A 14,516-nucleotide genomic window follows, 5' to 3' on the forward strand; every position below is an offset into this window, starting at 1 on the left:
GCACCTACTCTATTTTCTGCACTATAAGGCGCTCTTAAAAATCCTTTAATATTCTCCAAAATCAACAATGCGCCCTATAATCTGATGCATCTTATGTATGAATACTGGTTGTGCTTACTGACCTCGAACCGATTTTATGTGGTACACAGCGCTCAAAAATCTGTCAAAAAATGTTTTAGCACGACTTTGCTAAGCTACGAAGCCGCACCGCCTGATGGATTGTCTGAGCATTACGGCTACCGTAGGCAGGAGCCTCGCGCAGTAATCTGGGTCTTAAACTCCGTCCGTTTCAGGTCCCAAAGTCAAACATACACTGCAGCATCACTGAGAGTTAAAAACTGTCTAAATTCTTTCATCTTTAATAAAATGATCAGCAATCCTGCTTTACCAGTTGTAACAATTAAGTTTAACATCCAGGCATCCATGAAAACAGAATGTATTAAATTTAACGGAGTTAGAAGTTAGCAGGAAGTTAGCTCGCTAGCTTTAACCTAAACATGATATAGCATGTTCTGACTGAGAGATTTGTGAGAAAATTCAAACGTACAGCTCTGCTATCACTTCTAACATAAATGAAACTAAACAGCAGTGACGTTTGTAGCATTACTAAAGTTCGGCTAGCTGGTATATAATGTTGTGCTACGTGCTCGTTAGCGACACAGCTATGCTAGCATAACATAAACTTTGGGCCTTTCTCAATATGCGTACTTGTGCGTACTTGCGTTCTTGTGTACTCGTGATACGTCATCAGTCGGAGACCAAGTACTGTTCCAATTCGAAGTACGCATCAAGCCGAGAACGCGAAAAAGTCCCGGATGTGTTCTCGCTCCGCCCGTTTTATCGAGCATGCATCGGTGGTGACTTGTGTGGACTTGGTACAGCTAAATATCCCAGAATGCATTTCGTCCAAAACTCAAACGCGGCAATGGCGGACGAGCGGGGCTAAAAACTTTTAAATATTACTCTTTCTGGGTCACAAAATAAACTTTTAAGTTCTTTTCAAGCGAGAATGTAGCTGTGTAAACTTCAAATATCTGCTCAGTTTATCAAGATATCATATATTTCCAAACGAGGTCCGACGTTTTCGGAGACGTCTGTGACCCGCCAGCTCCATAGCAGACAGCGAGGTCGAGGATTATTACAGCCGGCGAGAACAGCCGACTCACGGCAGATCGTTTTCAACCCCCCCGCGGTCTTTTCGCTACTCAGGTTAAACAAACCCCAGTAGCTGTCTATTGTATTGAGTGTCCACTAAAATAAAAATAAAAGCGTTCTAACATCTCACCTGCTTGTTTTTATTAAGGTATGTACACGTATGTACATGTACACTATTTTTATTAATAGAGATTTCACTAGTGAGGTTAAACATGATATATAAGTCACTTAGATCACTTCTAAATGTTAATGTTTGGCTTATTTCGGCTTTTTATTTGTTCCTGAGTAAACCGGTTTGACTGTGATTAAAGTTAAGCTTCATAACATATTACTCACAGTTAAATTAAGGACGGCAGTAAAAACTCCGGACCTGTGACATCATCAAGTACGCTGGTGTTCCAATTGTACAAATCGCGAGTCAGTGCTCGCGTTCTCGGCGAGTCCGTACTTCCGTGCGTTCTCGGTGAGTACGTACCCGCCGAGAACGCGAGTACGTACTCGCGTACTTGAGAATTGAGAAAGGGCCACAGTGAAGCTGGAGGATGAACGCTAACTTTTTTTTCCCCACTAGACAAAAATGTTAATACGAAGGTTCCCGATGGTTATGGACAAATGCAATCGCATGGCAGGATTCTGTAATGTATAATCTGGTGCGCCTTATGGTCCGAAAAATACGGTAAAAAACACTTCAGAATTACCATCACTGACAAAACATTTGTAGCATTTCGAGACTGCATCATGTGATTTTGTATGTGCACCGTACTTGACTCTTTCTTTGGAGTCTCCAAAGGTCTCCTTAAGGCTGGCGAAGTCAGGGTAGTAATACTGTGAAGGAGAGATGACCTCCAGCAATCCAGACTGCACCTCCTTGGGAAAACTGCAAAGAGTGAGCTAGTTAACTGCAGAGATCAACATCAAGATACAAAGGAAATAATAGACATTCTTTGTTAGTATTTAGAGGTTAATCAAACAGTTATGTGTATGCTAACAAAATATGTAAGAAGTCTTGTGAACTGTAGGGCGTTTCATTCTCACACTTTACCTAGCTGTCCTGAAAAGTTCTTCCTAAATCACAGATCAAACATTGTATTTGACCAACAGGCGTTTAGGTTAATTAGAGAACAAATTCCTGAAAACATGTGCTGGGAACCAACTTTCACACTTTCCCGTTGCCGGGAGGAAGAGCAGCAACAACATTAAAAACCTGTTTTGTGACAGCTTTTGGTAGTAGAGGCTAATGTAAAGCATCAGTTCACATAGACTACACTGAAGCATTTGCGTAAACAGAAATGTAATCAGGCGTTTCCAGTTCCATTTTACCAGAACATCTAATTGAGTTCAAAAAAATGAATGAATGTATGAAGACAAGTTTTATACACTCCAGTGAGACAGTCATTTAAGATTTGGACATTTCTTGTGTTCTCTTTGCATAAAATTACATCCAATGTGTAGTTTTATGCTTACAGATGACCCCTGTTATCTCAGGTTTATTTCTTTTAATCTGTGGTTGAATCTCAAAGAAGAGAAATGGAAATGTAGCTGCCTAAGTTTTCCTTTATTTGTAAAGCGATACATAAAACAGACCATTTCCATGTTGAAGTTGCACATAAAGAGAAATACTTCCCCAGTAGACGTAAATCTCACATATATGACCATCAGCCATGGTTAGTCCATGGCTGACTAAAGAAAGATAGATTGGTGAATGCCCACATGCAATACAATCCTACTGTAACAATAAACATCTTATTTTTTATACACTTACAGAAAGAAAGGTGCTGCAAGCAATAAAGAGCATGAAACTTAAGTCTAACGTGAACACTGATATAACAGAGAAACTGCCCCATGGGAGGCAATCTAGCTCACTTACTTCTTCATGATGGTCTCTGCTACACTGTTCACATAGTCTAAGTTTGTCTGAAAGACAGAGAGAGAGACAGGACTGGGTCAGTGATGGGGAGGGGGGGCATATTTGACCGAGTTAATATTAAACTTGAGCTCCTCGAGGCTTTTGCAACAATGAATACACGCTGGTGCTCTTACAGACTGAGACTATAACTGTGTAAGTCCTTTGAAGGCCAGACATATTATCAGTTTCAGTTTTGGGGGTTGATAAAGATTTGTTGTGTTCCTGTTTATAGTTTTTGTTACTCACAAAAAAAAAAAAACAATAAAAGAAAACCCCAAAGATGAGCAGGTATGAAAGTCGTTAGGTGTTCATGTGTCCTTTCTCTCAGATGTTTAGCAAACAGCACATTATAGTCCACATGCAAGAGCACTCTCAGTGAGTCAGACTGACATCAGAAAAAGTTCTTTAGTGGCACTGTGTAACAGCTGTGTGTCACATCTCACCCAATACGCAAATCAGCATGTGGGAGCAAAGAAGGAAGCAAAGGTCATTCTGGTCCTTAATACTTATTTATGGTATTTATTTATGATTTATTATAATTTATGACATGCAATTGAACAAACACGGATGTGCCTTAGGTAAGCCAAGCCAGCTGCTACACTGCATATCAAGGAATTTATTATAGGCAAGCTAAAATTAGCTAGCATAAGCTGGAAAGGAAAAAACACAACTTTAATCCAATGAAGCCCATCTGAGTGAGAGGGGAAAACAACATCCCCACAACGTGAAACTTTTACCACTGTGCTTGAGATTTGGTGGTTGTTTTTTAAAGTTATCAGCTAACTTTATAAATTAACCACCACCACATGAATGCACCGTAGCTAAGTTACATGTAGCTGGCTAACTATACCTTAGCATAATTGTCAAAGGAGCTTGCAAAGAAAAGCGTCTGGACTTCTTTAAGTTACTTGAAGACGTTTCACCTCTCATCCGAGAAGCTTCTTCAGTTCTAAGGTCAAATGGTGGAGAGTCCCAGATATAAACCTAGTGGGAGTGTCCCCCCACAGAGGGACAAAAGGACCCCCTGATGATCCTCTAATCGCCTGAGCCAAGGTGTGAAACTGGGTGTGGGTCCCAATCAGCCAGAGTTTCAGGTGAGTTCATTGTGAAACCTGGCCCCACCTTATCATGCGAAATCCTGAGGTCAGATGGCCCAGGATGTGAGTGGGCGTTAAGGCGTCTGGGAAGGGATCTCAAAACTGGATTATAGATGGCAGACAGTTGGTGTCGTAAACCACCGCCTCTGTTCTGTTGAGATCCCTTCCCAGACGCCTTAACGCCCACTGGGAAGGGATCTCAAAACTGGATTATAGATGGCAGACAGTTGGTGTCGTAAACCACCGCCTCTGTTCTGTTGAGATCCCTTCCCAGACGCCTTAACGCCCATTCACATCCTGGGCCATCTGACCTCAGGATTTCGCATGATAAGGTGGGGCCAGGTTTCACAATGAACTCACCCGAAACTCTGGCTGATTGGGACCCACACCCAGTTCCACACCTTGGCTCAGGCGATTAGAGGATCATCAGGGGGTCCTTTTGTCCCTCTGTGGGGGGAAACTCCCACTAGGTTTAAATCTGGGACTCTCCACCATTTGACCTTAGAACTGAAGAAGCTTCTAGGATGAAGGTGAAACGTCTTCAAGCAACTCAAAGAAGTCCAGACGCTTTTCTTTGCAAGCTCCTTTGACTACGATGACCTGGATGACTGAGAACCTTCACAGACCTTAGCATAATTGCATCCCAGCAGAAATTAAAGTTATATAGCAGGACAAATTACTTCACTGGCTAACATAACTCTTCTTAGTAACTTGTGTTTAATATAAACTACACTGTGTCTAGCAGGAAATGATCCAATGATCCAAAGCAAAGATATAAATAACTTACATTTGTTTTGTAGAGTAACAGCAAATTTACGGGCAGTTAGCCAGCTAGAATTTAACTACACCACACGCACCGGTAGCTTCATTATATGAGTGTCTGGCATATTACTAATATTCATTATGTATGTTTTATAATACTGTTCCATGACATACATATAATACAGAACTATACAGAATTATATGCATGTCTCATATCTGTTTTGGCTGATGCTAGCTTGCACGAGCACTGACTGTGTGTGTGTGTGTGTGTGTGTGTGTGTGTGTGTGTGTAACCTCAGCAACAAAGACGATGATGAGGAGATCCTGGCACTGTGATGAAGTCAGGCTAAATAGCAGAGAGCTAAGCGTGTTGACCAGGTAACTTTGCTTGTCACGCTTCACAGTGGGAATGCCGAGCACCATGGACACTGAGAGATGACAGGATAGAGAACCAGAGAAATACATATATATATATTATCCTACCAAGATTCATTGAATAGTAGGGCTGTGCATTTTTATTAAATGTGAGGGCTTCATACCTCCACGACGTCCCTGTCCCAGCACTACATTAGGCACAAGGCTGCCCGGATGGTGTCTGAGGTGGGGCATGAAAATGTAAATATTGGGCTGAAGGAATGTTTTCAAGCCTGTAGGTTGCTTTTCTGTTTCTGTAAACACAAAGAAAAAGGGATAGAGGCATGTGGTGTTATAGTTAGCACAGTTAGCACACAACATGCTAATAGGCCAGGTAAAAATATATGATTAACTTTCATATGTATTTTGTTTCCTATACATACAGGAAACTAAATAAATATGAATTATGGCAGACAGACAAAATTTGAGACCTGTGCTCCTGTGTCAACCATCAACTGCAACTTCTGTGGATAAACTGCCCGTGATACATTACACAGAGAGAAACCTGGATGATCTTATGTTTTACAAGTCAAATGACTTAGGTCCACATTTGTTTTGATTGTGTGGAAATGCTTAAACAAAGTACAGTTTCAGCTAGAGGTCTCTGTTGTGACTTTTTTTTCTTCATTAAGCCAAAAAACACCAATTGAATTAACCAGATTCAGAGAAATCCTAGAAATACTGAGTATTCACCACTGCATGAACACTGGCATTTTAAGAAACATTTACAAAGTTTCAATAGGGTTGAGATCAGGGCTGTGGAAAGGCCACTCTGAAAGAATAATGTTAGCCTGCTTCAGTTCTAAAAGCAGCTTTGCTGTGTGTTTGTCCTGTTTGAACATTTAATTGTGTCCAAGTTTCAATCAACTAGCTCTTCATCTGATATTACGTTAAAGAATTTAGAGCTAGTCCTCCTTCATTGTTCCGTCCACTTTGTGCAATGTTCCACTACCACTGGTGTCAAAAAAGCCCCAAAACATGGAACTGTCACCACCATGCTTCACATTTGGCTTCAGTGTTTAGGTTTGAAAGCCTCACCTTTACTCCTCCAAACATACCTTTGTCATTACAGCCAGATAGCGCAAGCTGCAAATTCCAGTCAAGCTTGAAGGGATCAGTTTTAGAGCAGAGGCCTTTTTTCTTGGTTGGCACGCCCTCAGTCCACAGCAATATAAAACTAACTTCAGTTTGGCAGGCTTGAGCCTCGTTGGCCTCTGAGTTGTTCTGAACCAATTTCCTCTCATCTGAGAGTGACACTTTGGGTCTTCTTCCAACTGAATAATCTGTACCAACTTACAGTTGTTTGAATTCACGACCTTGGAATCTCCAGTTGCTTAAAAATGTCTCCAACAGATCTTCCAAACAACAATTTTTCCCCTTAGATCTTCGCTGAGTTACTTGGCCTACTATTCAGTCCAATGAGTGCCATCAAACAGTGCAGTTGAACGAACTGCCAGTTTGAGTCAATCGTGATCACTAATAAGAAATGAACAGGCCTTGGCAAGTTCAAAGATGCTGTAGAACTTTAGCACCACGATTGTCTTTTTTATTGTTTTTTATCATTCTTATTACAAAGTTAAGAAATCTGTGTTTAAAGTCGAGTCCAGTGTTGCCTTACACATAAAAGAATGCTTCCCAGTGAGTGGTGAATAGCATTGGTCAGTACATGCTGTCCAGCATGGACTGTGTTCAGTGTTTTCAGCTTTAGGTCTGTTGATGCTGTTTAGTGTATCCACGTAGTTATCTTTTTTGTTTCTAATATCTTGCTCTTATGGTGCATTTCCAAAGACATTTGCCTTTATTCAAAGTCATAAAAACAACTAGTGCTGGGTTCTCTGCTACCCACCTTTGAAGCCTGTCCAGTTGTGGACAGAGTAAAGATAGGTGTCGTTGCCAGTTTTGGAAAGGTTCTTTAGCTGTTCCAGGAGGCTGCTGAGATCCTGACTAACCTGCCCCCCCAGCTCCTCGGCCAGCAGCAGACGCTTGTACAGGATCCGCAGGTCAGGCACCACTGTTGAACCTGGATGCATACAGCAAAGTTTAAAGTGTTAAGACACACTAGTTGTCAGCAAACTGACTGCTTATCGGCTTAATTTCTAACTTAAAGTCACATCATTCCATAATAACCGCCCACCTTAAGCAGATATGTCCCTTCAGATGGTGGAAAGCCTAACTTGAGTCAACTTTCCTTATTTTATCTGAATGACCACAGAAAACAAATAAATATGCAAATCTTCAAAGAAGTTGGAATCAGTAAGCTTTTGTCATCTTTGCTTGGGAGCTGGCATTTCAGCATCTTCCCATATTTTTGTTTTCCCAATGACGTTCATGTTTCTAACAGACGCTTCTCTCTCTGTTTATACACCAGGAAGCTCTATTTGTAGTGCAGACACCGTCTGCAGCACTTGAAGACATTCTTGTTTTCAATCACTCCAATCTCTTTGTTCAACTGCTTTCAACTCTCCGACATCAACGTTCACTCACGGAACATTTTCATGTAATCAGTTCACACTTTGTGCTTTTATCTGCCACTTTTATAAATGACAGTTGATTACTTTTGAAAGGACATGTTACACGTTCAACAATCAATTTTTTTTTAATGCATGAATGACTTTGAGTTTTCCTAAGCTGTAGAGGCTCTTGGGGTCACATTAGTATTAGGGATGGGTGCTGGGTTCTGACATAAATGGTAGTAACCAGACCGAAAAGCAGCGCACATTTCGGTGCTTTTTTTCCTGAGATGTCACACACTTTGGATTCTAGCCAATCATTTTACCATTGCAAGCGTAGTAGGCGGGCCCAGGTACGTACGCTCTTTTAGAGCAGAGCTACAGATTTAAAATGACCAAGGCGAAGCGATCAAAGGTCTGGCTGTACTTCACAGCAAAAGATGCAAACTCAGCAGCCTGCAACAAGTGCTTTAAGGTGATACTGTGATACTGTCAAAGGAGGTAACACCTCGTATCTGATGAAACACCTGCCGACGCATAGCGTTTTTTTAAAAAGCCAAGAAATGCACCGTATTTGATAGCTTGCTGTGCCCCCAAGGTCCTATACGTATGTGTTATGAGAGTGTGAGTAATGTGAATATCTAAGTTGTGGAATAAAATTGAGGCACAGGCAACCAGAAGGGGACGGGGGGTGGGTGAAGAGGTAGAGGGTGGGGGTGCCTCCCCTGCACCCTGGTGACACACCTTTACCCCAAGGCCCTGCATGTGTGGGTGATTATGGTGGAGCGGGAAGAGGGAGGCAGCTGGAGATGGGGAGGGAAGGGGCCAGCTCCCCCGCTGACCCCTGCAGGCACCCCCATACTCCGCAACCCACCAAGGCAATTAGGGATGATACCCATCCCTAATTAGTATTCCTACGAAAGCTCAACTTCACGGATAAAAATCTCATATAAGACTTTGTTTAGGCATTGTTGTAATGCAGGCTTGTAGTAAGAAAGCACATCAGGTGCTCAAATTGATTAGAAGAGCACTCTGTATGTGCCTTTCCATTTAGCTTTTCTATAGCTAGCCATATAAGTCTGCTTTTCTGTGGGCGGGTTTTGTCAACACAATACCTTCACAACAATGTAAAATGCAGCTACCCAACTTCACAGGTGTGGCTCTGGCATTAAGATGAAAGCTCTGGTATGAGAGCTCACCAGCATTGCAGCAGATTTGATGGTTTCTACAGTTATTGGAGTATTTATGATAGAACATTTACCTGCACAGCTTCAATATGTCAAAAAAAATCCTCAAATAACTCAAAATATACCAAATTAATGTTCTAGTATTAACTTCCGGTTTTAAACTACTATCCCACTATTAATAAAACTGTGTCAAGGTAAGGAGGAAAAAGGACACGCCTAATGACAATGGCTCATTTCCATCAAGCGTCCCAATAAGCCAGGACAGCAGCTGAGAGGAGCCCAGCTGTGAAGATACCTGTGCTTTCGCTGTTATGTTAAGATGTGTGTTGTCTGAGCTGCAGTGCCTTATTAATCATGTCAATATTATATTTTCAATAAAACTGTTGGTTTCATTAAAACTGTGTTTCAGCTTGCTAGGTCTTTACTCCCTTCTCTTTACCAGGTAAAATAAGTATTTGTACTTAAAAGATAAACAAAGTCATTCGCAATAAAATACAAGAGCTCGGAATGAGGCTGATAAAGAAGAACAGAGTGAAAAAGCAGGCCGATATACATTTTTACCTACATCAGAACTGTATGGTGGGTGTGTTGGCTTACTACTAAAACTCACACGGTGATGTTATGACGTTAGGGAAAGACTTTATAACCGGTATAACTTTCATTTTTTTCTTAGGAAACAACATTTCCCACAGCCTCTTCAATAAGACGTTTGTACTCCATGTGAAACAGATAGTGTTGTATACAGAGAGACCGTCGCCCGACTATCGAGAAGGTTATGCTAATAATTTGTAAAAATAAATAAAAACATAAAAATACCATATGTAAAAGTTGCCCATGCGACGCTGTGACGCGAACTTTAACCCTGCGGTATTTTCTGTTTCCATGAGAATAAACAGCAGATGAGTATAAAGTTTCCGTTTGAGTCAGCATGTGAAAAGTAAAAGCAGGTACACTCACCTTCATCACTGGGAATCGATTTAATCCAAGTAACCGACACAAAACACCCGAACGCCAAGAGACATGCTAACTTATAGGGGTAAAACCTCATTTCATTCCTCACTCACAGTCCCACCGTCTTTGTGTGCCTACTTGCCGCCGATGGGACAACAGGTGGATGTGAGCGGACCAGGTAAATGCAGGTAAGTTAGAAGAAACGCTTAGTGAATGGTCACAACTGTGATTCTAGCCTACGTCAAAGCCAAGCATCTACGCGTGTCCGCTTTTATGCTTTTCCGCATGTTGAAAACGTTGTTACACGGTCGCATGATGACAGTTCCTGACAAAACGCTGTGAAATTCTCGGAGAGCACAATCTAACGTGTTGTAGGCACGCACGGCCAACAGCGACACCTGCTGGTCGTGTCATGGCGTTCACAGCCTCGGACGAACCGGTCTATGACAGGAAACCCCAGAACAATAAAATAAATAGTAGCAATCGAAAGTCTTACTATCTCTTTATGTAATATTTCAGGTTTAGCATGAGGAATAAACCTTAGCCCAAGTTTTAGTAGGCAGCACATTTTTAGTATCACGTGTTTCGTAGTTCGCAGTATGGTTAAGGAAACGTGTACTTCAAGGTAGCCTGTGTAAGTCCTTTTAAGTGACCGGTACGGAAAGTTACCACTGACAATCTATGCTTACGTGGAGAATATAACAGTACGAAACGTGCCATGTTTATATAGGCTACGGTGTCAGCCACCGCTCGTGTGGGGATGTAGCTCAGTGGTAGAGCGCATGCTTTGCATGTATGAGGCCCCGGGTTCAATCCCCGGCATCTCCAGCGTCTTTTTTTTTTTTTTTTTTTTTTAAATAAATTCATAAATTGACAGTTGGATTCTGTATCCGAGTCAAATTTTCTAATTTTAAAAAAGTAGCAATTAGTAATATATATCTCGTTTTATGGTTGAGCGACTAGTTTGCCAAATGCACTAGTTACTCTGTGTTTGAAAGCACTGTTAGTATGATGTTCAAAACAAAAGCAGGAAGATTTCAAAGTAAAATTAAGTTAATTATTTATTTTAAAGTAGATATTTTAATTGATGTCTGAGACAAAATACAAAGTGCAGGAAGTGACTGTTTCCGTTAGATGACATATCCCCGTTTCCCATATTTTAAAGACGATTTTAGGTTGTAGAGAACAATTATATTTTTGTCATTGTGTCCTACCTGCTCAATCCGATTCCTTTGAGACTTCTTTCCTACCATCCATTTATTCTAAGTGGGGGGATCACCGATTAACCAAACTCATGCCTGTCTTTGGACTGCTGGAGGAAGACGGATTACCTGGAGAGAATCCATGCACCACTCGGCACAGAGAGGGCATGGAGAATGGAGCAAAACCTTCTTCAAAATCTTCTTGCTCTGAGTCAGCAGTATGGACAACCACACCACTGCCCACTTTACATATCATGAGATCCACCTGTGCAAGAAATTCAGAACAAAATGATTTGTCAGAAAAAGGTTCCCGTAGTTTTCATCACCATCATCACCTTTACTGGAACAGAGAGAACACTCAGGGCAATAGAAAATGCATCCGTAGCCAAATGCATTCAAGACTGGCAACACAGCATGTGCGACAGCAGTGTCATTGTTGAACCAAGTAATGATTTTATCCTGTTATGAATTTAAGAAAGATTTACATGAAATATCAAGTTAACTTTGTTGTGAGTTTCATAAAGTCTGATGATCTCAGTTCTGACATCTACATTAGTAATCACTCTTCACACTGCCTTCTTTGTGGTCATGACCTCTCCTCCACCCACAGCTCTGTTTGGGGTTTGCCACCATCAGATCACCAGGTCAACTCCATCAGGACCAGCGGTACGGCTGGCCATTGTTAGCGCCATACAGTGTAGCCTGACCTCAGGCTAATGGCATATTCCATCATAAGGTAATCAGCTGCGGACACCCTGACTTCATGTCTGTTAATATCATGGATACTGAAACAATATATTGTCTTTTAACAACTTGAGCTTCAAAATAATCACATGGCCTTTAGAACATCAGTCCCACTGCAGCACAGATGTGTTCAGAGCGATCCCATGTGTGCAGCGCTTCAGAAAGGCTCATTCAGACAAGTTAACAGAGACACCATGCACACCAAAAAGGGCCATTTCTGTCACTATGAACCACACACAGCCCCATTCACATATTTACCAAGATCCCCCCACCCGTCATCCATCACCCATTACCCCACAGTGACCTTTGACACCTCCCAGCAGCTGCATTTATCGGGAAATAGGCTGTTGTCACGGTGACTGAGGAGCAGTTTTCATTTACCCCTTAAACAGTGAACAAAAACACACAAGGAATAAAAAGTTTAAAATCTGACTATTTTTGTTATTATCCACATGTTTATCCCTGTATGGAAATATATATGGTAATGTTTCTGACTGCAAAAGTGTTTTAAGCTGGAGTACCATATGCTGTAACTAACCAGGACTAGAACAGTTGCTGTACTGTGATCTTAGCTTTTTAGAAGTGGATATCACAGACAGTGCACTCTCATATACTGTAGCAGCTAAAGGAGACCATATTTTACAAAATCAGCTTCATGATGTACTCAGTAACCTTGAAACAAGCAACTGAAGCCATGAGCCCTCCAGGAAAGTATCTGAGATCATAGAATAAAGGAGCCTAGCGTTGTTTTCCCCTGTAGGTCTATACAAGCAGAATTCTTTTGGCTGCCACAGTAGCTAACCCCCTGCTGGTAATTAAAAAGAACGCAGGTTCAAGGCAACTTTTCAAAGCCAGAAGCTGTCCACAATTTAAAACAGAGACAGGATCCATTAGGAATGTGAGTTATTGTCCTCTCCTGACGGTGTTGACTTCAGTTTAAATGTCTTCTTGTTCTGCTGTGGTACTATCCTAAAAACAACTGCATTCCTCAGCATGTCTTACATGCAACTGCACTCTTATTTGCAGTTTACACAAAATTTGCATCACACCAAATTTATTGGTCGAAAAGTTTCCACGCTGCACACCGGCCTAGTTTATCGTATTGCAATAAAAGACGCAGAGAAGGACATTTTGTTCAACAAAGAAAGGGAAAAATAATTAGTAAAACATTTTACTATCTTTATAGTAATGAGAGGTAAAGGTCTTTGAAAGCGGATTCACTGTTGGGTGGAACGTTCAGTCACAAAAACTGGTTGACTGGCCAGTGTTTGACCAGGAATACTGTCCGAGTTGACATTGCTCAATGTGCTCATTAATGGCTGCGATCCTTGAGCATTAGTGAGATCACATAGGTGTGTGAGGATGCGAGCAGAAGTTGAACCCATGGAAGTGCAGAAGAGTGATGAGTTAGATGAGGGAGTGACTTGGTTCTCTTGGGTCATGAGTCATGTTCTTAGTGTACTTGTACACCAGGGGGACAATACACTCAGTCTTTGCTATAATTTTTATAATTAAATACCCAGAAAAATGACATAAACACACACATATAACCCAGGACCCATGAAGACCAACAGGTTCTGGTGAAGACAGAGATGAAAATTGTTGTGAAGTTGTTACAGTAATTCATCAGCAAATTCAAATTCAAATTCAAATTCAAATTCAAATTTTTATTTGTCACATACACAGTCATACACAGTACGATATGCAGTGAAATGCTTGGACAACTGCTCGTGACCTAAAGAAAAAAAGAAAAGGCTATGAATAAGATAGGAAATAAATAAATATGAAAATAAAAAAGGGTCAATTTAACCAGGAAGGAATAAAATAAAATAAAATATAAAAAATTAAGTTAAGAATGAGATAACTGTACAACACAAATTAGAATGAAGGGTAAGCAGCTGTCTTTTTAAATTACTTAATGGTTCCCATGGAAAACACTGCTTGACTTTACGGTGAAGTGAGCACAGAAAGCAACAGAAAGCATAAAGCAAGTGTAACAGTTTACATGAGACGGTTCAAAAGGAGCCTGAAATGAGCATTTGACTAATGCTAGTTAGGCCTGAACATTTGGCCCCTACAGTGAGGGCAGCTGTAGACTCACAGGGATAGGCCACTAATGATGTTCATGAACATCATGAATGACATGCACCATCACTGCTGGCTATGCATCCTGTGTGTCAGCACACCTGTGACAAATGTACTTCAGTCTAAGAAATTGAAGTCAAAGAGCAGAGAACTGTCAGTCCTGAGCATCAGTCCGTCACTGGATCTGCCTGTTCTGCTACAGACACACATAACAGGAATCAGGTTTCCTGAAAACACACTGCATTAGTCCTACGTGTGTTTCTAGTTGCAGCTTTTTTCTCTCAGCAGAGAAAGACCAGATTAGATTGAGCTTCATGATCCCAGCAGGATGGTGCAGGGTTAATATGAAGGGGACTCACCAATGGAAGAAATAGCATTGACAAGAATATGGAGAACATGGCTTAGTGCAGATCATGCTTTTTGCATTGACATGAACAGTGGGATATCAGCTGCATTTAAAGAAAGAGGCCAACATGAGACCACCCCTCCACCAGTTCAGTGGATTAACACAAAGAAGAAACACAAGGAAAAAGCTGCAGCAGAACGAGAGGGAGCCACAAATC

The 14,516-nt window shown here is 41.2% G+C and overlaps 1 protein-coding gene and 1 non-coding gene across 2 annotated transcripts in view; one reads left to right on the forward strand and one right to left on the reverse strand.

The window, feature by feature from the left end:
- The window catches only part of zgc:154054 (Alpha-1,3-mannosyl-glycoprotein 4-beta-N-acetylglucosaminyltransferase B-like), a 29,461-nt gene extending 19,223 nt beyond the window's left edge, over window positions 1-10,238 (reverse strand). The window contains exons 1-6 of the mRNA XM_087852078.1: window positions 9,929-10,238; window positions 7,181-7,354; window positions 5,460-5,588; window positions 5,215-5,348; window positions 3,023-3,069; window positions 1,919-2,032 (exon numbers count right to left, since the gene is read on the reverse strand). Coding sequence (XP_087708204.1) covers window positions 1,919-2,032; window positions 3,023-3,069; window positions 5,215-5,348; window positions 5,460-5,588; window positions 7,181-7,354; window positions 9,929-10,019 — 689 coding nt within the window. The 5' untranslated portion in view covers window positions 10,020-10,238. The remainder of the gene's footprint in view (window positions 1-1,918; window positions 2,033-3,022; window positions 3,070-5,214; window positions 5,349-5,459; window positions 5,589-7,180; window positions 7,355-9,928) is intronic.
- Window positions 10,239-10,678: 440 nt separating this feature from the next.
- On the forward strand, window positions 10,679-10,750 carry trnaa-ugc (transfer RNA alanine (anticodon UGC)). Its single transcript has one exon. It is a non-coding gene; the product is annotated as a tRNA-Ala (tRNA).
- Window positions 10,751-14,516: the final 3,766 nt, after the last annotated feature.

Source organism: Neolamprologus brichardi, chromosome 2 (assembly GCF_056152115.1).
Source record: "Neolamprologus brichardi isolate AB-2024 chromosome 2, ASM5615211v1, whole genome shotgun sequence".
NCBI classification, from domain to species: Eukaryota; Metazoa; Chordata; class Actinopteri; order Cichliformes; family Cichlidae; genus Neolamprologus; species Neolamprologus brichardi.